Here is a 24,722-nt window from a genome sequence, read left to right as displayed (position 1 = left end):
ATCTAAATTTTGCATCCATAAAGAATTTCTATTGACATAAGTTATACCACTCTACCGACATCATTCATTTTATATTCCCACTCTGAGACTAAAAGTCTGAAGAGCAAAATGTTTTGGTGTAACTGCCTTTTGAAATCAAGACCAAAACAACCCACAGATCTTAAATCACACAATTGAGGTAGAAGCTGAAAAACAAAGAATCTTGCAAAACCAGTACAAGGCCAGATGGTTTGGCAAGAGGAAGCCAACTTTGTCCATATAAGTTCAGAAGAAAAAAACAGGCATGAACTGAAGCTAAAATGTAAGAAGTTTTAGGGGAAAAAAACTCAAGAAACATATTTCATAAGGGAAAAATATCCCTAATGTCTTGTATTTCTCTCCCTCTATCCAGTAAATGCTGAAGCTAGTTTGATGTTAGAAAGTTACTTACTACGACCTGGACATACAGAGTTTGACAACGATAAGAGAATATAGCTTAGACAACTTCATAATGGCCTCCCAGTTAAATTTTATCAAACCTAAATTTAACAGCAGACTGCACAACTGCTGCTGACAAGGGCTCGGGCAAACTTTACAAATGTGAGTAAGCTCTGCAGCCACCAGCATCAGCTTGGAAATTCTAATTCAAGCTTATAAATAAAAATCAATTCAAATTATTAATGTTTACAATTTAAGAATAATAAACCCTCCTGAAACCATAATTTGACTGCTATTGTAATGGATGTCTAAACATTTTAGAATATTTTTTTACGCCAGTTATAGTTAACTTCATATGAGATTCCTTTTTGCTCTTTACAGCACAAACCTAAGAATAATTATTAGTGATATGCACTTCTAGATATTCCAAGAAATTCACCAGTAAGAGGACAGTCAAGCGTACACTTTGAAAGATTTTAAATCGCTGACTACTGCACTGTAAACCAAGTACCACCTGTTTTCCCCTTTTCACTTTTTTGAGATTATCCTTTCTACACTTACACTTGTAACTGGAAACATGTAAACGTAGAAGTTGGGAGGAGAAGGGAGAAACATTTACTTCAGGTGCTCAAATTTTTTTTCTGATTATTATGATAAAAAAAGGAAATTACTTTCAAATCTGAAAGACTGAAAAAGACTTCAACAGAAGCTTAATCTCTCATGCATGCGAAATTCTGGTATCAGACATTGCATACGTCCACTTTAGAACCTGGTCTGACCGCACTTCATACTGCAAACTTATTCTTTTCATGTATTTAAAATCCTATGCAAATCTGGAAGCATGTTATGCAGCCAAACTGATTATCCAGGTGTCTAGGAAGTCATATAAAACTCTTAATCGTTGATTAAAAAGTTTGACCACAATCTCTGGTCAGTCACTGAAAACTTAGCTGGGTAGAAAAAACAAACTAAACCAGGCAGTGCCCACCATGGCTTCTTCCAGTACTAGCAAGCCAGTGTTAAATATAATGATGTGAACTTGACACAACAATATGAGTTAATCCGCAGTGGTGAGGCCACGCAGGCTTCCAAAAAATCACTTACCTTAACATTGAAGATCTAGCCCCATTTTAAATCAAATTGGATCATACGTATGAAGAAGAATGTTAATTATGCAAAATAATTAAATTCAGCGTTACTAACATTGCTGTTAACTTTGTTCTTGCTCTTTTCTTATCATCGTATATTTTGACTTAAAAAAAAAAAAGAGTGGCATGCCATCACCTCTGAAGGGAAAGAGATAGCACAGCATAAGACAATGACAACAAGGACAGTCAAATCTTACCTCTGAGGTTTACGAATATCCCAGAGTCCCACACCTTCCTTTGAGTTGGCAGTAGCAAGTAATCTGGGTTCTACTGGATTAAACATCACACTGTGAAAGGCTGATGGGTAGTGTGCCAAGCAGAAAGGCTCTGTTGAAAAAGTTGAGATTTCAGACATAAGAACAAACAATGCATACAACTGTTCAATGCAATGAGTTTAGCAGCTTAATATGGAAACAGCATAATAAGATCTGAAGATATAGAGACATGTTCAAACCATTTCTCAAGCTGACACATCCAAAGCAATATAAAAACTGAGGTTTTAAAATCCACCCACGTGTACATTAACTTTGTCTAAATATGGAAAAGGACACATACTGGATTTCAAGACACCATTTTGCTTATGAAACGTTACCAGAGTTCAAAGCTAGCCACTTCAGGATCAAGTATTTGAATCTTAAGGTTCATGACCAAACGGTCATCTAATAAGGACTACACACAGAGGGGCTTCTGAAAGTTTCCTAGCCATATATACCTGGAAGCTTCCACAGTCATTGATGATCTCCCAACTGCAACTGCTTATATGGGAGAATAATATTACAAAAAGTGAAATAAGTTTCTATGGAACTCCACTCAAAGCAAGCTGCCAACCCTGGGGAAGAGAGGCCTGCCACCTCTTAAGTGCTGCACAAGTAGACAAGAAGGGTGTTCCTCTTGCATAAAAATGCAAACAGTTGGCTTTTGCTGCTCACACAGAGTTTAAAACATGCTCATCCAGACTCTCCCCCTCTCATCTCGATCAGTGTAGCAAGACTGTTTAGCCTGCTTCTCTGCCCTATGCATTCTGTCAAAATGCTGCCTCCATGAAGAGTGGGAAAAAGCCTTGACTGTCATCCTTCTCTGTATGTTTCTGCTAGTTTTATGGCTTTAGGCACAGTCTAATTCTCTTTGTTGTCTGCATCTTTTGTGGCATGCTGCCATTCTTTCACTCAACTAAAAAACCAGAATCAAGGCCTATTTTGTGCCAGGGATTATGCCAGACTTTTCCATTCACTGTTTGCTTTGATGCAACCACTGCGTTGCTCACACGCTTGGGAGACTCTCCTACTGCCCTCATTTGAGCCACTGAGTGCAGGCACCTTTAACCCCACAAGCACCTCCAAAGGTACTTCGTTTTATTTCCTCGTAACCCTCATTAAGACATAAAATATGGTTAAACAGATAACCCTGCCAAATTCCCAATACCTTCTGAAACTACTGTCCATCAAGAAACTGAGACAGAATTAATATTTACTTGTCCTGCCCCACCTGTATCTTCCTCTTATTCTCTATTACAAGCTTTTTGATTCAGGGACTTTCCTTTTTAGTGTTCATTTAGCAGAGATTAAAACAAAGGTCTCTGACCATGGCTGAAGCTGCCTGGTGCTATTGTCATAGGTGGCAGAGGTAAAAGGAAGAATAGGAGCAAACTTTTGTTCTGCCAGCCAGCCCTAAGGCTTTAGAGATTGCTGTTGGTCTGCTGGCAGCTCCAAATAAGGTTTAATACCAAAACTGACCTTCTACATTTGCATCATCAAATCAGATCCCTGCTGGGACATAAAAGGCTGTGTTATTAAAATGGCAGCCCCCACTGAGAAGCAATGGCCAGCATTAGCCAAGTGGAGAGATGAACAATATCAGATTGCCAAATAAAGGAGTTGGTTTTTAAAATAAACTTTTAATTTGTGTACCTTCGTTTAGTCAAATCATTGTCACTAATTGCTGGTGTTTTCCTTCACCCCTTTATTATATATAGCCTGCCCTGGTACTAGAGTTTTCTTCTAAGATATCAAAAGTTGCCTTTCAGCCTGTCAAATTAAAGACAGATTACAGAAGCTAAACTAATGAAGCACTAAGTCACTTTAATGAAAAGTAAGGGGATTACTTTTTTATTGTTCTTTATGCTCATTCACAATTTAGCTCTTATACATTGGAGTATGAAAATGTTTCTCAAGGGAGAAGCTCAACACCATCTCTAACAAAAATTGAAAGTGGGTTTGCAAAAATTACTGCATAAATCACTCAGCAGTGAGAGATGGGGAGAAACAGAAGGGGAATGAATCGCCTTTTCCAGCTTCTTTTAATGCACTATTTTAAACTAGGAGTTTATTTGCAAGATTTTAACAAGCTGGCTGCTCAGGGTAACTAACTATACTTAACACTGGCAGATATTGTCATGGGAATAGGCACTATACTATTGCAGACAAGGAGATTACCCCAGTGACAAGCATTATATTGTAGTAAAAATTGGCAGTGCTTACACATAAATGCTGACTCAGGACTCCTATATAAGCATGCAAAAGCCCTTTATTTAAAATTCAGGGAACCTGAAATGCTAATCTAAAAAAGCCCCAAATGTACCACAGCCAATGCTTCTTCACTGCATTTTCACTGGTGCAGCCTTCTCATTCAAAGTCTCAGCAAAAGTAAAAGCAGTAGCAAGGTTTAACTACAAAAAAAGAAGGACAAACCTCATTTCATACAATTTCAGAAACTCAGATCAGATTGGTCATTAGCTTACAATACTGAGAAGCTTCATGCAGATGCATTTAAGCAGCCAGTCTCACCAACTGTTGACATCCATTGTCAGCAACAGGTTGTTCTCCTAACAGAGACAAATCTTTATGGTGTATAGAGTTCAGGAGAAGGCAATAAAGGAGCATTTCACCATTTCTAATTTGGAAGCCATATTCAGTGTCTGGTCTCATCACTTGGCTATTATGAAAACAGACAACTAGGGATGAAGTGACACTTGGATTTACCGAAGGTAAATTAGTCACATCAGACTAATTCAATCTCTTTTGTTGATAAAGTAACTGACTTTTTATATGGGGGAAAAGCGGTAGATCTAATCAGGACCGATTTCACATGTGGTATAGTATCAAGTTTAGCTACAGGCAGTTAGGAATAGCAAAGGGAGTTGCATGGGGTGAGAAACTGGCTAAAGGGAAAACAACAGTTCACTGTGCTAGTAAGGGACTTCTAAGCAAAAGGGAGGTTACCAATGAGTTCCTCAGAGACCGATCCAGAGAAGAGACACACATATGTATGTGACGTAGATATACTGAGTGTGTGCACTGTCTTTCAGAATGTTTTAATAAAATTACCAGATGGGAGAGAGATAAGGGGTATCACAATTGCACAAGAGAATCAGAATTCACAGTAAGAATCAGACTACTGCAAACTGAATGCAGTGCTATTACATTTAATTTTTATTTATACAAAGGCAGTATACCTGGGGTAGGGAGGGCATCAATAAGCAATCTACTCCGAGTATTCTGGTGGAGCTTATCAAGAAAGACCTAATTCTTGTTAGTCATGTTCAATAAAGCCCTCATGATACTAGTGGCTCTAAAAGACTCCTATGACAGTATAAAGTATGTATTGTTTCAGCTTTCATTTCCTAATCAAAAAGGGACAGAATCTCAGTCTAGAAAAGTTATTAAATTCACTAGGCATGGAAAAAGCTAATTCAGTTAAACAACTTTGACCCAGTAACAAATGTGCACAAATTGCCACAAAATACATAAGCTGGATTTCAGTGTCATAAACAACTTTCCTGTGAGACCAGTAGAAACTACGAGCTAAGCCAAGTGCATTTAATCAGCTTACAAAAAAAAAAGATGAAAGTTGATTTTAGCTATGAAGGAAGGGAACCAGATTCTGTATTCCTGCAGGTTGTTCAGTTTTAAATTCTCAGCTCTGTCATCTTTAGGATGGGGTAAACTCACAACTTCATTTACTGAAGTATTACTTAAGTATTCATATACTGAAATTCAATTACTGAAGTATTCTTCTTCAAATTTATGTAACTACAGTTCTAAACTGAGATTCTCCAGCTTTAAAACTGCAGCTGTACAAACACAGATTGCAGTGTTTTGAGAAGCTGCAGGTTTGTTACATAAAACAACCATATTCAGTTCTGTTTTAGAAAACAAAGATTGAAGTATTAATTCAACTTCCCTGTTATCACATAAGGGCTCTAAGTTTCCATACAACCAGAAAACATTATGCATCAGAACAATTCTCAGTGACACTGGGAAGTATATAAAAAGCTTTGGAAAAATATTCAAATCAAAATAACAGCTTTCTAAAAGTCCAGCAATTTTTTTTATCCCAGGCTATAGACAAAACAAAACCAAAAAAAAATCCACATTCCTGATTGAATTCAAATTTAGCAAGACGTTTTTTATTGAAGAAATGTGTCCTTCACAGCTTCTTTACTCAAGTTAAAACCTATTCATACCAAGTTCTATGCTAGCCTGCACTATATGCTGGTACTTTATGAAGTCATTTAAGACAGTGACACTGAACTGTAAGGACCAAGGCTTGCCTATCACCGGCCACAAGAATTATGCCTCACTTTCACCCTTCTCCAACACTCCCTGCCTCGATTGCCCCAGATAAACGTAATATTTTCCTTCCCTGCCTTGCCCAAATTCTTCCTAAATCAACGATCTTTTCCATCTAGAGACCTCACCTCCATGGGAGGACTCTCGGATGTCCCAGATAAGAACCCGGCCATCATCTGATGAACTGGCAAAGATGTTGTCATTTACTGGGCTCACTGAAAGGCCGTACACTGCATCTTCATGGGCGAACACATCCAAGGTCTCGGTGCTAGAAAAAAGACACACAATATTATCATTCTTCCTTCTTTTACTGTTGTTTTAAATAGTAAAGTACGTACAGCTTTATGTACCTAGTAATATTTACTGACAAGGTTTCTGTAACTTCATAAGACCCTTGTGTTTAATTAAGAGTAAAAAACAAACAAAAAGCCCATGTAGAGTGACCAAGATGTCATGCTATGATAAAAAAAAAAAAAAAAAAAAAACAACCCTCAGACCAAAACCCATACATCAAAAACTTTAGAAACTGCAAGATGCTATGGAAATCATGTTGTATTAGATTAAGTTTGGGAGGAGATAATGGGAAAGGGAAAGAGGTCTCGAGACCTGTGAACTAAATTTTTACTACTTAATGTAAAAAAGAACACAAGACAAAAGTTTATTCTTTAATACAGGCTTCTGTATGATCCAAAAGTTCAGCTAAAGCTCACAAAACAGCAACTTTCCCACTGGATTTTTTAATAAGTTTTCTTGGTTCTCCAGAATAGACCAGACCTATATTTTTATCAAATAGTAAAAGCAGAAAAACAAAACAAAATAAAATGAGTCCCAGGCAGTACCTAGATTTCACCCATTACGCAGCTATAAAAAAAGAAACAGCCTGTTCTCCCTTTCTCAACTTTTTAGATCATTTAAAAAGGAGGAAATAGTTGTATGGAGGGGCCAAAAGCTAAAATCTTAACACGGAAGATTCTGGGGTTGTTTTATTTCTTTAGAGAATACACTTTGTACACAATCCCTATACCTCATAGAAACTCCACCAAAGAGATCCCACATAAAAATCACTGTTTTGCTCCCATGTCAATTGATGTTCTTAGTGACAGATCTACTAATTCTGTCTCATGCATCATAAACAGAAAGACCAAAATGCAGCAACAGAAAACATTTAAAAGTATGAAAAAGGTTGATAGACCAAGTGTTATCCTTCAAGAAGACACAGTAGCTCTCTACAGAAATTAATCAAATTCAGTGTCAGACTACTAAGGTTTCTTTTAGAAGATCCCACAAATAGCCTTAGAGGAATGATTTCTGTATATGTTACAACTGGACTTGGCATACCTAAAAAAAAACCCAACTCTGATAACAAAAGCACATTAAAAATGCATACAGATGAAAAAGACTTGTTAAAACATCTCAGCAAGACACAGCAGGAATAAATGTGGTATATAGAAAGTTGTCAAGGACTGAGATCTTGTAGAAGCTTGAAAAGTCAGAACACAATAAACACTGACATCTAAAATTTTGACATTTCCACATTTAATTAAAAAAAAAAACCACCAAACAAAAAAACCCAACCAAACAAAAAGTGCACAAAAACCCTCAAAACCCCCAAAAGTCAAACCAAAACAAAACCCCAAAAAACAAACCAGCAAACAACATAATAGTCCTGACAATGCATTAGAAGAGTAAGACAAATTTACTATTGCTCAGCTCTCATGTAAGATTTATACAAGAAGTAGATACAAGGTACGATGGAAGGCAGATGTACACTGATCAGTTCACTGCAAAAGACTTTGGACAAACTTAGCAAGAAATACGTCCAAATTATGTGAACCAGGATTCAGGCAACTCAAAAAGATTTAAGGTTTTCTATTTCTCTGTTCCTACATACATCTCTTCCTGCTTTTTTTTTTTATACTTGATTTTCTTGAGTTCAAGTTATTTAAATGGTCATTGCTTAAATCTGTAGAAGTTACTAGTACAGACCAAAATTTTAACTTTATAGTTTTTCTGCTTCAAAAACAGTAAGCTCGAACGACAGGATATCTAGAGAAATCCAATCTAATACGTTACCACTACTGTATTAATTATATTTTGACTAACAGCCTAATCTTGATCTAGCGCAACAAAGCCTAATTCCCAACTACTTTGCAGTTTGTGGTAAAAATTAAGTATCAAAATAAATATGCTTCACATTAGTGTGGAGAATCAGGCAGCTGCAGCCAACGTTTTAAAAGGTAGTTAGGTAGGCCAAGCACTAGCTATCTTAAATACAGGTGAGTGCTTTGAAAAACAAAACAAAAAGGCTGTATATGCCAGAATACTTGTATATGTGCCAGAATTACCTGGCTCTGGATCTACCCAGAACCTACTATGCTGCCTGCAGGAAAGCATACGCATTCAATAACCATTCTGTTTTCTGAGGTCAAAACGATGCAGAACCAAAGTGTTTAACAAAAAAAAAAAAAGGGGGGGGACAGGACGGGACACGGACATGATGGGGAATACTTCATTCTGGATATGAATTTAGATAAATAAAAAGCATGCATTAGGATTAAAACACCGTGTTCTTCTCCCAGATCGTTAATTTAAAACAGAAAGTTCCTTCAGTGAGTTAACATTAAGGGATCTCTTGAAGCAGTGGAAACACAAACTGTGTATTTACCTTTCAACGTCATGGAGTATAACTTGCTCATCATTGCCTATAAAGAGAAATATAAACACTTAACATCATGTTCCAGTCGTTAAAAAGCATTACAGTGACAAAAATAAAAAACAGTAAATGTGGGGTGTTTTTTTTTAAATTTTCTATTTCAAAAACAAAACTCAAGCAAAGAGAAGACCAGTTCAGTTGCCAAGTGGTCAGCTCTCTGCTCAGTTATGTGAAAGGCTCCACGTGACATTTCCAGTCATGATCAAATGTACCAATCCATTCCATCTCCTACTGCTCAACAAATAATTCTACTTAACTGTGTTACTGATCATTCTTTGTTCAGTTCGAGCTCGAGTTTTGGGACACTTGCAAGTAAAGAGAATAATATTATATGAAGCAGCAGAACACCTTTAACTCTGATGCAAATACGTCTTTGTCCTGCTCAGAGGAAGCTCCATAAAAAGATAATGGAAGGTGAAAACAGATGCCATAAGCAAAATGCATTGGGCTCCCAGCTCAAATGTCACTGGTTCACACTGTCAGCGTTCAGGGTTTTGCAACCATTGAGAAGGCACGAACATGACAGCCAGTATAATTTCTTTTGTATTAACAAAAAACAAACCAAGTAACCAGACAATCATGTCACTTTTCTTTGATCACATTCATTGAACACAATGGAAACTAACGACATGCATGCAGACTAAGAGGGTCACAGCTACAAAGTAATTCCACTGGCTCATGCAGTGTTTTTCAAGCTATAGCAACAGAATATTTTTTTAGTCTCTGCACTGAATATTATTTTATCTGATTTGGCACCTCGTCTTTAGAAATATTTAAGGAGACACACATTTATATTTAATTCAGAAGAAAAAAAAACAGCACAGAAAGTCATATTTTTATGCCCAGTATGTCTTTGTAGTTGTGATACCAAGTTGTGAAGCTTTCTTCACGAACACCAAAGATTCAGAAGGAGCAAGACTTCCTGTTATGATTCTTATGTGTTCAGTTGATTCAGTTTTCATTTATCCCATACACATTTCAATTTGTATTCTGTCCCAACAGAAGAAATATGAGAAAGTTTCTCTTTGACTAATGAGGTGTGAGATTTTTCTACATCCACTTACTCTCTGCACAGGCTCCTAGTTAGATCGTGCCAGCCTTAGATTACTGCAGTAGCTCATCTTTTCCATGGTACAATAAACAAGTCACTTATGTGTAAGTGTCCTTTGATCATTAATTGCAATGGAAACTGCCCATTATACAATACAGGCAAGGTTTATACCTAATAAAGTGTCTCTAGTGCCTATGCATTTCATCAGTGAAAAGTGTAGCCTAGTTTCTCCAGTGACAAAATTTCCTCCAGCAGACACTCCTGCTCCTCACTCTCCATACAGTATGAACACAAGAATCATTCTAGATGCCTGGCTTCAGGCCCCTAGTCATCATGGGATTGACCTTCCCTTCCATCACAAGCTCCAAAATGGGAATGAAAGAACAAAAGGAGGGCATGTGTGGACTAACCGCTGCTTCTCTCTGTTTTGTGTGTGGGACGAGAAAGCGGTGACAAAAGTCTAACCACAAACTGCTTGGTTGCTTCTGGTAAGGATTCATCCCTGCAGAAATCACTGGTGTTCAGCCCAATAAGGTTCCCACTTACATTGTTTTACTTCAACACAGGAGAGTTCGTTCTTCATTGAGAATATCTGGGTTGTAATTGTATACACTACTTTATATGCCATTTATAATCTCTCTTGCTTTGATAACTGGAGTTACGACAATCAGAAAGACAAGAAGCATCTGCCATTCCCTTCAATTACACCTGTGAGGATGAAATACTACAAAGCACCTACAGAAGAGCACAGTTAAGGTGGCCTAAACCCCATATCTGTCACATCAGGCCTCTACAGAAACAAATTGAGTTCCCTGTAGGTTTATTTCAGCTTTTCATATACATAACATTAAACGCAAAAAAAAAAAAAAGTCCATGCAGTTTACTAAGAGGGGATCTTTCATTTCAAATGCTGCTCTACTCTAGTCCCAGTGTCTGTGAACAGAGAAGGGAAACAGTATTCTTCAGGGATGGGAACTACTTTGGTATCTTTAGACAGTTTTTTCTCCAGATATTACAGGCAAAACACCGTACACTTGGTTTCTGCCTTCCAGTTCTGTAATGGCTACATGTGGTGCATGCTACGCATGTGCTCCTTCAAAGCAAAGAGCTTTGAAATTCCTTGGATGCAATTCAATTTGTACTGAAGTGGAAAATCCTTTCTCCTCTGCTATCAAGAGCTGCTTTAGGGAAAGGTCGTCAGATCCTAAGTCATTAGTCACTGGCAGCTTTATTTACAGAATGAATTGAGTTCTGTGCACCTTGTGCTAGTTTCCATACTCTACTTTTTAGGGTTTGGGGTTTTTTTTTTTTTAAGTATTCTGACTTCCATTATTTGAATACTGCCCCAACTTCAGTATTGGGGGGGGATAACGACCAATGGATCTTAGGACCCACAATTCTCAGACCTTTTAAGAATCTCTTAGAACATTGTTGAGTGAATAAATATAGTTAGCCCCATTTTACTGACAGAGATAAAACAGATGGTACATCTAGGCCATGCAGCAAAATGACTCTTTACAAGGGATCCAAGAGTCAGACTCACAGCCCCTGCAGACGAGCTCTGTGAATCTTGGTGGAGCAGCTGAAAGAGTTCCTGACTCCTCCAATGGAAATAACTTCTGGCAGAGGCACAGTATGTTTATGCAAACTGGAGGAGGAAAAAAGAGATGAGAACGGCCAGTTTGCCTGTGCATCAGCTGTCACAGCTCATCAAACCTGACTTCTTAGCAAAAATCCACCATAATCAATGATGTAAATCTTTAACTGCAGGTGTTAACTGCAGGTGTTAAATGCAGTGGCAAGGTACAGTCAAACCACTCTACTGCCATTCCTGTAAAAACAGTAGCCTCTGACAGCAGGGCCCAATGGACAGAGGGCTAAGTTGGAAAGGAGAAAATACCATTACAACTGCTCCAGCAAGATTTGGCACAGTTAATTCCTTGAATATTCATTTAAGGTTCCATTTGTCTGCATTGAAACTAAAGTAAAACAGACTCCAGCCCAAATTTTCATTGGAATCACTCATGCCAATACATTCATTTGAGGACTGTGTGGACTGCTGTCTTTCTCATAAAATAAACAGCAGTCCCCAGAATTAGAAGACAGGTATCGCTATTTGACATTTTGGGGGTTTTCTCCACCTGAGAAGTATATGTGAATCATGTAATCCTTAAAATTTGACACCATCTTAAGCTTTGTCGTGCCTTTTTTTCTAAGGGTTGTTATAGTTGTAACACAGTGTTGGAGGATGGGAAGCTTCCACCATTCACATGGGCTTAGAATGAATTTATAGCATTGATTTGCAGTTCAAAAATCATGATTCAAAAAGGTAGTGAAGGGCTCAGACCAAATAGTCTCATAATATCCTAAAATAAGTCTAGCTGTATGTTAATGGACACACTGAAGAAAGATACAAATTCCTGTCCATTCTATTATCATGTCAGATAGAGGAAATGAAGTACAGCAGAAAATCACACTGACTGCATTTTGACAGTCCTGTGCCTTTTTCTTCTCACTTCAATTTTCCTCCCTAACTCAACACTTCAAAAATCAAGTGGTGAAACGAAGCTAAATTCTAGGGATTATTACCCCAGAACAAGTACATATCCCCTTTCCTTATATTACTTTTAAGACTGAATTAAACTTTTCATCAGAAAGTGGATTTATATTACAAAAAGCTTAACAGTATCAAGGCCAATTGGAGCCAACAGTGCCAACAGTGTGCCAACAGTTCTAAAAGGCAGACACTTACCTAGTGAGAAATGAAATGAAGTCTGAGAAAAAGTGATCCACCAACAGATGGCAATAGCCCTTCATTAGCCGTCTAAGGGTGCATTAAATCAGCTACTAGCAGCAGAGATTTTCAAGCATCAGGCTTAAGTGCCAGAGAGGATGCAGGCTCTGCTCCCAGTACAGCTAAGAGGGAGTTAACAAAGACCATGTTCTACATTCTACAGCACAAGTAGGGGCAGACTGGGCCCAGAATTCTCATGATAGCTCAAGACACAATGCACTCACACCAGGGTTTGGGAAAAGGAGAAGCATGACAAAATTGAAAATGTTGCACGAGCTAAAGAATTCCCTGTTCCCAAAGAACCTTCAGCTGCTCATTAAGGACACCTTCCAGACCCTTAGGGGACTACGGAAAAGACCTTTCATGTGGGGCAGGATCTTCTCATGGCTTCTACTCTAAGGCATTCACAATGCAAACTCCTGTGAAATCAGGGCACTTTTCCTTCCTTACCTCCGGAGAACACTTTCGTATTGCCACTGTTGAAAGCTAGGCAGAAGATATTAGAGTGATGCTCCCCTTTCAGCTGAACTGGTTTCACTCTTGAGTGGATGGCTTCTTCCATATGCCAAAGTAAGACCCGGCGGTCATCCCCTCCTAGAAGAGAAAAAGGAAATGTGCGTTACTGCCTAAGCCATGTGTAAATTGATGACAGACAAGTTATTTAACTCTGCAGTTATTCATAAAAGGCTTTGCTGAAACCTTAATTAGCATAAAAATTTATACCTTGCAAGGGTTTGGGTATATAGACATGCATTTACATTAAGATGCCATGCAGTCAGGTATTCAATTAATATTAATGAAAACAGAGAAATCAGCAGGAAGAGTTTGGATTAAACAGCTGCCATTCTGCCAACACATAGTGACAACCTATAGCAACAACCTATAGCAACCTGGAGGCTCAGAATTTTACTGGTATGTAAAATTCTGTGGCAAGCTGTAGATGAATTACATGCCAAATTAACATATGCAAGTTGGCAAAATGCTTCTACACCAACTCCTTATTGCCAGCATCACTTATCTTATTCAGAAAACAGGAATTTTTTTTCCCCTTTCACCGACAACTGTATCTCCTCTAGCGGTCTTTGCAAAGCCTTCATAGCATAGATTGGCTACAGGACTGACATGTGCCCATAAAAAGATTTTACTGAAGCAGTCAGAAGTCTTCAGCATGCACAGTTATGTCATGCTTCTAGATCTGTAAAGGTTAAGACAGACACTTCTGAGTCAAACTCCTGACAAAGAGAATAACTGGGGAAAAGAAGTTCAACTCTCTCTTGCGTTACTGCTTGCTGTACTTCTAATTGCTTGCCCAGGTGCAGTTCTCAGTTCAGAGCTCTATGCACAAATATATTTAAGTGCCTCCTTCTCTGTCTGGTAAAGAGTCAGGTATAAAATAAGTATGAGACTCTGTTCATGCTTTAATTGCATTAAACTATTGTTTATTAGGAAGATAAAAAAAATCATGATACTATTGTATTGGACAGCACTGAACATCAATTTTGGCGCATGTAAAAATCTGAGTAAAGCTTCTTCAAGTCCAATGCAACATATTTTTGGTATCTGTCTAATAACAAACAAAAGAGAATGGCATCACAAGTCAAAAGTGCCACTAGAAACATGCCAATTTCAGTTAAAACATTTTACTGCTTCTTTACACAATCAAAAGCATAAACTCAGTGCCTTCTGAGCTGCTATCCAGAAGGAAAAAGGAATGAAACAGAGACAAAAGGAAACAAATTAATTGGTCTGTGGTTTACTTCAAGAAGAGGTAAATGCACAAATTGAATTCATGACTACTGTTAATCAGATTATTTTTTTTTCACATCATATGATGATATTAAGAACTTTTCCCATGGAACTGAGTTATGTCAAACATCCTTTAAGTTAACAGACTCTCAGCCTTTAAGTCTCCTAACAGATTTTTTGACAATCACTTTGATAGACAGTACAGCTGCGTTTTATGCTTACCCATGTTCCATGAAATTAATTGTGTATTCCTCCTCCTGATTTTGTACTTTACAGAGCAAACAAGAATATATGATAAAGAGATTTGTGATGCATTTGATAACTACTGGGAATAAGAGTCAAATGTGATGGGTCCAGAAAAACTCACAGTAATTTATGGTCAACTAAACTGATGGGAGCTTAGACTCCTTTCTGTCTAGAAATAGGAGAGAAAGTTGTATTTGCAACCTGGTGATTGCAGATGAGCTAGTAATAAGGAGACACAGAAATACATAGTCATGAATGAAACATATGACCGTGTCAGTCATGCTAAAATCAAGACGCGATCGTCACACTTAAAATGGTTACTTTCTGAAGTTGCCAACAGCCAGGTCTTAATGTTATCACTACCTGGCAAACAGTTTAAGCAACATTTATGGCTGGTGAACACTGCCATTGCTTCTATAAGACTACATTTATTGTCTTTCAAGACTTCTGTAAAAGACATTTCAGGGCAAAACATAGTAACATACTGTTGTTAATTGTTACGATAGCAAACCAATTTGCAAAACCATCGCAGAAAGTCTACACATCCTCCTACTTGATAGCACAGCTATATAGGTTTCTCACGTTAACAGCAAACTCATATTCATTTCCACTACACACCTAGTCCAGACATGAACAGAAATAATGAAGATATCCAAAGGCAACAAACATTACTGTGGTTTCCAGCACACATACAGTATGGTAGGAGTGGGATAAATTGCAACCTGTGCAGAAAAGTCTTTGACAACGTTAAAAGTGGCCACTACCTTCTTTTCTGTAAGTTCCTACACCTTAGTGCCTGTTTCCTCTGCCTCCAGCTTCTAAACAACTCTTCCTACTTGTTGTGGTTTGGCCTCAGCCAGCAACAAAGAACCCCGTGGCCGTTCACTCAACCCCCACAGCCGTGGGAAAAATCTGAAGAAAAAGGCAAAACTCGTGGGTTGAGATAGGGCAGTTTAACAGAACAACAAAAGGGAAGAGAAAACAATAACACTGATAAGGGATATACAGACATGATTACAGCACTGCCGTTCACCGACCGGACCCAGACCACCGCAACTGCCCCCCCGAGCAGCGACTGCCCCCCCTCCCCTGGCTAGCGCCCCTTATAGCCTGGGCATGGCTCACCTGGGATGGAATACCTGCCTCCCCTGCTGCATCCCTGGGGAAATTAACCCCATCCCTGCCAGAACTAGGACACTACCGAATCCAGATGTCTCTCTCTTCCCAGACACCTAGATCTTTGATACAAAGGGCCCCACTATTGAATATCCACTACAGCAGTTTGAGAACTAAGTTTGCCTTTGTGGTGGCACATGTTTCACAGTTTAGGAGCTTTTAAATGCTCCTCACACTCAAGCAATTCTGTCCCTTCTCCATCTATGTATTTTCTTGCACATACTTGTCTTTGAGAACTGCTACACCCGTGTTTCATGCTTCCGTTGTATTCCTCTCATACCCTACTGAGACAGAAAGGTTTAATAACTACAATTCAGCTATTCCAGAAATACTTCTGACTTAAGGCCAGTTCCATCAGAAAGAAAAAGCCTTACCAACGTGTCCAGTCACACAGGAGGCTTTGGGGAAGAAAGACACTTCACCAGTCTCTACATCCTCATATAAGAGAGCAACAAGTGTTAAGTCACAGGCAAATGTACCAAAGAAAAGGCAAGCCTTACGTGACTAACACCAGGATAGGTGCAAACCAGCAAATGTGATATCTGCTACCAAAACCTGACCCTTAAAATGGGAGGTACACACGTATGGACAGGTGTACAGGGAGACAGCAAAGAAAATGCAAATAGATAGAGCTTTTACAGTCTGTAGAAAGGAACCACGATTCATCGGACACAAAGTGCATGCACATCATGCAATATAAGTTACAAGTCTGAGAATTATAGGAAACTGTAGGCCGATAGCATTTGTTCTGTACAGTTGATTAGTGAATGCAGATTAATTAAGATGCTTTCAATTTGCGGTGAATTTATTGTGCACATACACCAATTCTACAACATGTGAAGCAGAAGCTACTCAACACTTTTCAAAAAGCACTGGACCCACTGCACAAACTTGTGATAACTCCGCAACGCTCCCCAAAAGAGAGTAACTGTGTATGGCAAGAGTATGTTCTTGACACAATACAGAGCAAATACAAACAGCAACAGATTTACTACACATCTGGGAAACCTGGATATGTGGCCTCATATGAAAATACCTTAGCCACCAAGGCTCCACATGTGGATTTTCTAGAAATTGAAGCCCCACATAAAGTCTTGAATTTGTAATTTTTCAGTTCATGGTGTCAGAAGTAATAAGTTTGACATCTATGCAGTGGAAACAGCTTCACTTCTATCTTATTTTGCTGATTCTGTTTAGGACTGCATGACCAACAATTTGAAAAGTAAAAGTTTGTGTGACCCAGCTAAAAATCATACAATGCCATTCTATAGTTACTTTTCATAAAGGATCCACATTTCAAAAGATTTAATTAGTCAAGTACTTCAGTGTTCATTATGGCTCAAACCTGCTTTTACACTCAAAATCAAAATGAGACAGGAAGAAGTATTTGTCGTCAGAGATGCTGGAAATTTTATCACTTTCCCCTATTATTCTTGATGTAGAGAAGAGCAGTATTCCAACTTTTTCTTCCACAAGCACACATCAATGAAAAATAGATAAACACATATTTCTTCCCTGCCGCGAGTCACTGGAATACTTTGTTAATGCTTTGGGCCTTCTGACTAATGTTGGAGAGAGACACAGGCAGGATTAAGGAATTCTTCCCAGAAGATACGTTAACAGAATATATCTAAAAAGAAACCTCGCATTTCAAATCTTGGGACAGTTATCATGAAACAGATTCTTAAATAGACAAACACTTTGTGTTCACCCTTGACAATCTTCCACCTCCTGTGAACCCAAAGTGGACCTCCCAGAAGAATTAAAAGTGTCTTCTCTTCTTCATGGTTTGCCTGCTTCAGAAAGCTTTGTGCGTGCTGCATACCCCAAGACTGAGGGGCAGAGGGGGAAGAAGGGCTCCCCCCCCAAAAGTTCTTTGTTTTGCTTTGACTGGGGGGAGGGGGAGGTTTATGGGTTTTGTTCAGTTGGTTGGTTGGTTTGTGTTTGTTTGTTTGGGTTTTTTTAAGTGGCACACACAAACACTATAGGTAGAATATGCCTATTCTAGATAACTGACCAGGTCCCAAATGACTCAGCATAGCATATATTTTAGCACAAACAGTTCACTGCCTCCACAGTTTCTAAACCAAAGCATTCTAGTTTTGCCCTGCTTTTGGACTAGTTCTTTCCCAAAAAAAAATTTCCTGATCTGGTTACCTTCTAAATAGGTAATCGCTAAATTTATGCACAATTAAATTTGGAAGAAGAGTCTAGCTCACAGTAACAGTGGGCTACCTGTAGTCCAGGACTGTTCTTTTTAGTTCTAAAATGGTTCAAAGGGGGACAGAACGTACTCTTGCCAAAAGCAAATGTAGTCTACACAGTATCTGCATGAAACACACTTTAGCTCTTGTGTGCTAACAGAAGCACTTCAAAATCATATCAGTCAGGTCTTGAAAACCACAGTTTTAAAGTGCATTAACTTTGCTGATTGCGGACAAAACTCAAGACCGCTACTCTTCTTTGTCTCCCATATACCAGGTCCAGTCACTGAAGAACCTACATGGCAAGTGGGCAACCCTTCCAAATCATAACATGAAAGATTAATCTTAACAGCTTGCATCTACTGAAGAAGTTGCATGAATCACAGAAAGTAGGATCAGATGGTATTTCAAGAAGTTGATCACTTAGTTGACCCTGGGCTTGGGTGAAAGGCCAGACTGCATCAGAATTATTCCCAGTAGATGTGTGTCTAGTTTGTTCTTAAAAAATACCACTGAGGTAGATTTCACACCCTCCTTAGGTAGCCTATTTCAGTGCTTCATTATCCTTGCCATTAGGCAGATTATCCTAATATCTAGCCCAAGGGTGCAGTTTGACGTTACATATAATCCCACTCCCCCATGCCATGTGCTCCTGCTATTTTCCCTCCCACTGAATTCAGTGGTGATGCAGCCAGAGGGTGAGTAGGTTAAAGAAGCTGACCTGACAGAAAAATCAACTGTCAGACAAACAACCCCGCTCTCCCTATTCCTTCCCCCTCTTCAGCTGCTTCTGTTGTACCAGCTTATGACTTTAAACTATAAAAAGGCCACATTACAAACAACGGAGAGGAGAAATAAGTGAATGAATTACAGGATGAAGGGTAAGATCAAACAGCATCCTAAAAATCTTTCTTCCTATAATCTAAGACCATTTCTTTGTCCTATACCCAGTGCACAAAGAAGAGTTTACAACTTTATGTAATAATAATTGAAAACACTTTTATGCAGCTTAAGACTTGCATCTCTACTCAGCTTTTCTTTCTGTAGACTAAATGGACCCGTTTCTTTCAGTCTTTCATCCTTCTAGACCTCTGATCATTCTTCATACCTTCTTCTGAACTTTCTCTGGTGCAGCCACAGCTTTTTCAAAGTACCGTGTCCAAAACTGAGCACAGCGCTCCAACAGTGCCCCAACAGCACCAAATAAAGCAGGTTTACGTCATGTGCTTTACCATGTCTGATGCTATTTATGTTGTGATCTACTGTTACATTTGGATCCTCTTCTACGTGACTATAGTCTAGTCTCCATAGTGCATTTGTAGAGTTGACCATTTTTGTTCAGGTGCTGTAGTTTGCACTTGTTCTCACCAAACCACATGACTTTTTTTTTTCTTCCAGGTAATGTCTCTTAATTGACTTTAAATTCAACTCCTGTCTGAAATTATTGCTGCATTTCCTGGTATCACCTTTAAGTTTTGTAATTTCTTAGACACTAATGAAAACATTGTGTAGTAACTGGACATAGGATCCCTCCTCATGCACAATTCTGCTTGATACAAAGAGACCAAGATCAAGAATGACCCTCTTTAAAACATACTTGATACACAATCCCCTTACTTCAGAAGGAATATTCCACTACCTTTTCTAAAGTCACCTCATTCCCCTGTTTTAGGCTCATGCTCCTTCAAATTTACATGGCAACCAAATGACAGATTAATTTCCAGTACTTTCCTGCATCCCTACAAATTTACAATCATAGAAGAGCTATTAATTTTTTTCATTATCTGGTGAGGGAAAAAGCCAAGAAAAAGAGCATATGCATGGATTAAGTAAGTCTCAGATTACAGTACTTCCCAGAATTTATCTTGCAAGTGCAGTTTAAAGTAGGGGAAAAAAAAAAGTGGGAGGTTCTGATAAAGATACTCATGTTTGTAAGAGATAGCAGGCATGAAAAATTACAGTCAGATAAACAAATAGGAAAACATATCCACCAAACTTGAAGATGGAAGAAAGAAAGTCTACGGCACAAACTAAGTAAAAATGATTTTTAAGAAGGTTAATTGCAGAAGGAGATCTTGGCATATCTGAGGGAAAAAGTCAGTTGCATATCATTGTGTGGCGAATTTAATTTCCATGCACGGACAGTCATGTGTTTCTCAAACTGTTAACAGAAAAATACCACCACCTAGTAGATGAAGTGTTGCAAAGACAAATTTTGTCCAATGAAATCTTTCAATTCCATCCAGCAGCTAGTTTGAACTAATTTCAGCCCACTTACATAGTTCTTGCACGTTAAGCTTTCCTCTTCACTTGTGTCATTCTACAGCTAGATCTTTTCTACTTGTAACATTGCATCTTCTCCTGAGTATCCACCTCCTCCTTTCATTTCTCTCAATTTCCTTTAATTCTTGTTCTTATGCTTGTCCCTTCTTCTAGCACTCCTGCCCCAAAACATCAGTGTCTCTTTCTCCCCCTCTCTAAAGTGACACTGTTGAGTTCCACACAGGTACAGCAAAAGCCTACAAACTGGCCCCCAACCAACTTGCTGACCTCAACTTTTTTACTTGAAAAAGTGGTTAGGAACTACTATTAAATGTGCAATCTTCAATACGAGATTTAAAGAAGTTAAGACACCAAAAAGTTTCAAACATGCTTTCAAAAGGCCTGCTGAGGCTTGTCTACACTGAAGTTCTCTCCAAAATCCTAACAGGAAAACTATCTGGAACTGTAATATAAACCCTGTTTAAGCAGTTTGAAATGTTTACTGAAACAGCAATCATTAGCCTTACAGACTTGCTTCTGGGAGATACATCCAAAAAACCAAAAACAAAAACGTGGGACGCATACCCAAAAAAAGCATTCCAGCCAAGACTGATGAAAACAGCACTAATTTGGATGCAGGCTAGCATTTAAATGGCATCAGTATAGCCACTATGAATGCACTGTATCAGCTGTACTTAAGACAGCTCTAATAAGGTCTAAGTTGTTAACAAGTCAATTAGCTGAAGCAGACTTCTCTAGGTTAAGAATATACATATTACTTAAGACTGAACAACTGAAAAGACTGCTTGTACTCTCCCTTTTCACACACTCCAACATCCCTGTTAAGTCTCTTAGCTGCTATAAGCGCAGATGGAAGCATCTAACATCTCATCCTTACCTCAGCACACTGACTATTTTGAGGGAGGAAAGACCCACATGCCATCTATTCTAAGGCTTTTTCTGCATTTGGAAGTCTTCTGAAGCAACTCTTCTAGAAAACTTCAGATTAGAGGCAGCTTATGCCCTTCCTTTATCTTTCATCTGAGCTTTCCTTCTGTTTTTTCCTGCTTTTGCTATTTCTCAGTTTCAAGATAAGTATGACCTTAAAAAACAGGTGTTTTGAGTGTAATTTTAATGAGGCCTGGGCTTATAACGGCATGAAATTTAACACAATATCCATAAATCGTTTGCTTCTTAATTTCTTATTCTTGACTGAAGAACAAAGCACCTGCCTGCTGTTGCTATGTCACATAATGCATCCTAGATCTTATGGTCACAGATAACATAAAACTTTGTTAAAAACAGTTACCATAATTAGAGCTCTTCATTTTCTCAGGGCATCAATACAAGGTCAGACTTAAGGTAGTCTGTTATTAATTGTCCCAAAGTTGTGCACTGCTAACACACATAACTTAAAAAAAAAAAAAAAAAAAAAAAAAAGAGCATCCTCTTCCCACCCATGCCTTTTTTTTTTTTACTTGCTTCCTAGTTATTTCAAGAAATTTACAAGGGTTGAACTCGAGTACCATTTGTCTCCTGCATACAGAGGAAAAGCTTATCCCCTTTAAACATTCTGGAGCTTTATGAGAAGTTAGGAAACTGAAAACTGGACATAGTTTGAAAGCCTTCCTTTTACCTACGCTTCTTTAGATGCCCATTTGATGGGACATCTGCCTCCACTCTCTCACTGCACCTACCTTGACTCAGGCAGTCTGGACAAAAATAATTCTTAAAAGTCTCTTCCAGCCCTCAACTTTTTATGCTTCTACCTAAACAATGGATGTCAACATAGGTAAGTGGAGTGATGGTGTGAGAAGACCTGAAGTATCTCCTGAGGCTTTCTTGAGCAAGAACAACAGAAAATACTGATGGTGTTTCCATCACTTATTATGGAAAATAAAAAAGCAACAACAGATGCACTTGAGTTCTCTGTAACACTTTATAAGTAGACATACATAGCTCTACTTACTACTGGAGAAGGACCAGCACAAACCAGCATGCCAGCTATAGCACATCTGGGAACTTTAGAATAGATGAATCAGCATTCCCTTCCAACACAAACACCTGTGTATATACATACATATATGCATGCATAAATATATGTACATTCACAAGATAAATGGATGCGTATCTCAGAAGTTGCATGTACATATAGGTAAAAGAATCCCCAACAGTAACATAGAGATCCTTCATGGACACTTATTCAAGAAATCACGGGACCTATGCTTTTAAGTTTCTTCAGGTAAGAAAAATAAATCTAAGAAGGTCTCAGTCTATCGGCTTCCACTCTATGTTTATAAGATGGTTTTATTCTGCTCTTTCTTAAAGGTAACCAAACAGCCATAATAACTTCTTATTGAATCCCCATGTTATTTCTGGAGTTATTACTGATACCTTTGTGTGACAGAGCCCGCCCCTGCCCAGCCGCCGTAGCAAGGCAATGAGCAGCCCCCATCACCTTCCTCAGTAGCCCCTGTCACTATTTACAGCCCACCAGAGGGTGGCCAGGCCCCTCCTCCCAGCCCCTTTTGGCTGGTGGCCAGGCCATTACCCCCCTCCCCCTTGCAAGCCGAGAGACCACTCTCAACAAAGCTGCTACGGCCTTATGCCAAAGAGCTCTCCAATTCCCACCCTCCCCGAGGGCCGTCGCCCCCCACGACAGGGGCACGGGCCCTCCCCGCTGCAGCCCTGCCCAGGGGGAGGGAGCTGCCTGCAGCCCCAGCCCGCTGCAGGGCAGGGGAAAGGGGGCCCGTTCCCTCCAGCCCGCTTCCTCAGAGGGCGTGGGGCGGACGGGACACGACGCCCGCCACCCCCCCGGCGGCCTACGATGGACACCGCGCTCAGCGGCCAGGCCGCCCCCGGGGCGGCGCGGCAGTAGTGGGGGCAGCCCCTCCCGGGCTGGCAGTCCCCTCCCCCGCGCCGACCCAAAGGGCTCTATCCCCTCGCCAGCGGGGCGCGGGGTCCCCCGGCTCGGCGGGAGGGGAGCGCCGCGGCCCCTCCAGGCCCGGGCCCTCGGGGCACCGCGCCGTGCCATGCCCCGCCGCGGGCGGGATAGGCCCTCGATTGCCCGGCCTGTAGCTAAGAGCCGCCCGAGGAGAGCGCGGCCTGCAACGCCCGGCCAGGCCCCGGCCTGAAGTTGCCTCCTTCCCCCGCCGCCCCTCCGAGCCCTCAGGCGGGGAAGGAGGAAGAGGCACCTGCGCCAAGCGCTGCCGGGGTGGGGGCAGGCGGCCGCCGAGCCCCGCAGCCCCTCCCCGCCGGGGGTTGGGGGGGAAGGGGGGTGCAGAGCCGTTCCCCGTCTTCAGTGTCGCAGCTGATGTCAAGCCTTCGCCTCCCTCCTACCTGACAGCATCCCCCCCGCCATGGCTCCCTCCAGCCCCGGGCAGGCAACGGGGGGGGGGGGGGGGTTGAACCCAAAAAAACATCACCATGAAAATGATCCACCACCACCCCAAACGCGCCCTGCAAGGGGAGGAAGGAGGAGGAACAAAACAAAACCCTACTCCCCTCCCCCAAAAGAAGATTGGGGAGGGGGGGGTCCCAGTGATCAGTCCCTAAATTAAACCCATAAGGTTCCCCATAAGGACACTGCAGTCCTTGTCCGTCCCCCCTCCGCCCCGGGCCAAACTGCCGCCCGCCCCCCGGCAGCGGCCGCCGACCCCCGCCGTCCCCCGGGAAGCCGGCCCGGAGCACGGCACGGACAAATGTCACCCGGCGCCCACAATGCACGCAGCGGGGCTGTCCGTCCGTCTGTCCGGTCCCCCCCCCCCAAAAAAAAAAAAAAAAAAACAAACCAAAAAAAACCCCACAACAACAAACCAACCCACCAAAATTCCCTTTTAAGGGGCAAAACAGGCGAGCCAGTAAATAAAGGGGCATCCCCAGCTTCCACCCCCTCCGCACCGTGGAAACACTCTCGTGAAAACTTTGTCCAGGGCTTCCCCCCCCCGCCCCTCCCCAATAATAGTAGAATTTAAAACCTGTCAACCATTTTAGGTCTCTACTTGGGAAACATTATTCCTGGGCACCGGTGGGTTTGAGAAATGACTCTGAGAGGCGCCGCCGTTCCCCTTCCCCCGGGCCGCGGGGGAGGCGGCCGAGGAGGAGGAGGAGGGAGGGAGGGAGGAGGAGGAAGAAGAAGATGCTTTCTGGGGAGGGGGCGCGGGAGGGGGCGCGTTCACTTTACCTGAGACCAGCCACTGGCCTCCATTGTTGGAGAATTCAATGGCATTGACACAGCCGAAGTGGCCCAGGAGGTCCTTCTTGTAGAGGTTCCTGCAGCCCCGCAGGCGTCTCCGCTGGAAGTCCTGGGTGAGCAGGGGGTCCCCCTCCAAGCCCCGCTGGGACAGGAACCCCACCACCGACCGCATGCTGCCCCCCCGGCCGCCTCTCCTCTTCAT

The 24,722-nt window shown here is 40.8% G+C and overlaps 1 protein-coding gene across 1 annotated transcript in view; it reads right to left on the bottom strand.

Moving 5' to 3' along the window:
• Positions 1-24,722, bottom strand: part of DCAF5 (DDB1 and CUL4 associated factor 5) — a gene marked incomplete at its 5' end in the record, with an annotated part of 78,287 nt that extends 53,565 nt beyond the window's left edge. Inside the window, 5 exons of the mRNA XM_082485426.1 lie at positions 1,763-1,892; positions 6,262-6,401; positions 8,799-8,835; positions 13,142-13,285; positions 24,509-24,722. Coding sequence (XP_082341552.1) covers positions 1,763-1,892; positions 6,262-6,401; positions 8,799-8,835; positions 13,142-13,285; positions 24,509-24,722 — 665 coding nt within the window. The remainder of the gene's footprint in view (positions 1-1,762; positions 1,893-6,261; positions 6,402-8,798; positions 8,836-13,141; positions 13,286-24,508) is intronic.

The sequence above is a fragment of the Vanellus vanellus genome (genome assembly GCF_965231255.1).
Source record: "Vanellus vanellus genome assembly, chromosome: 6".
NCBI lineage: Eukaryota > Metazoa > Chordata > Aves > Charadriiformes > Charadriidae > Vanellus > Vanellus vanellus.
This window is presented reverse-complemented; position numbering and strand designations above follow the sequence as displayed.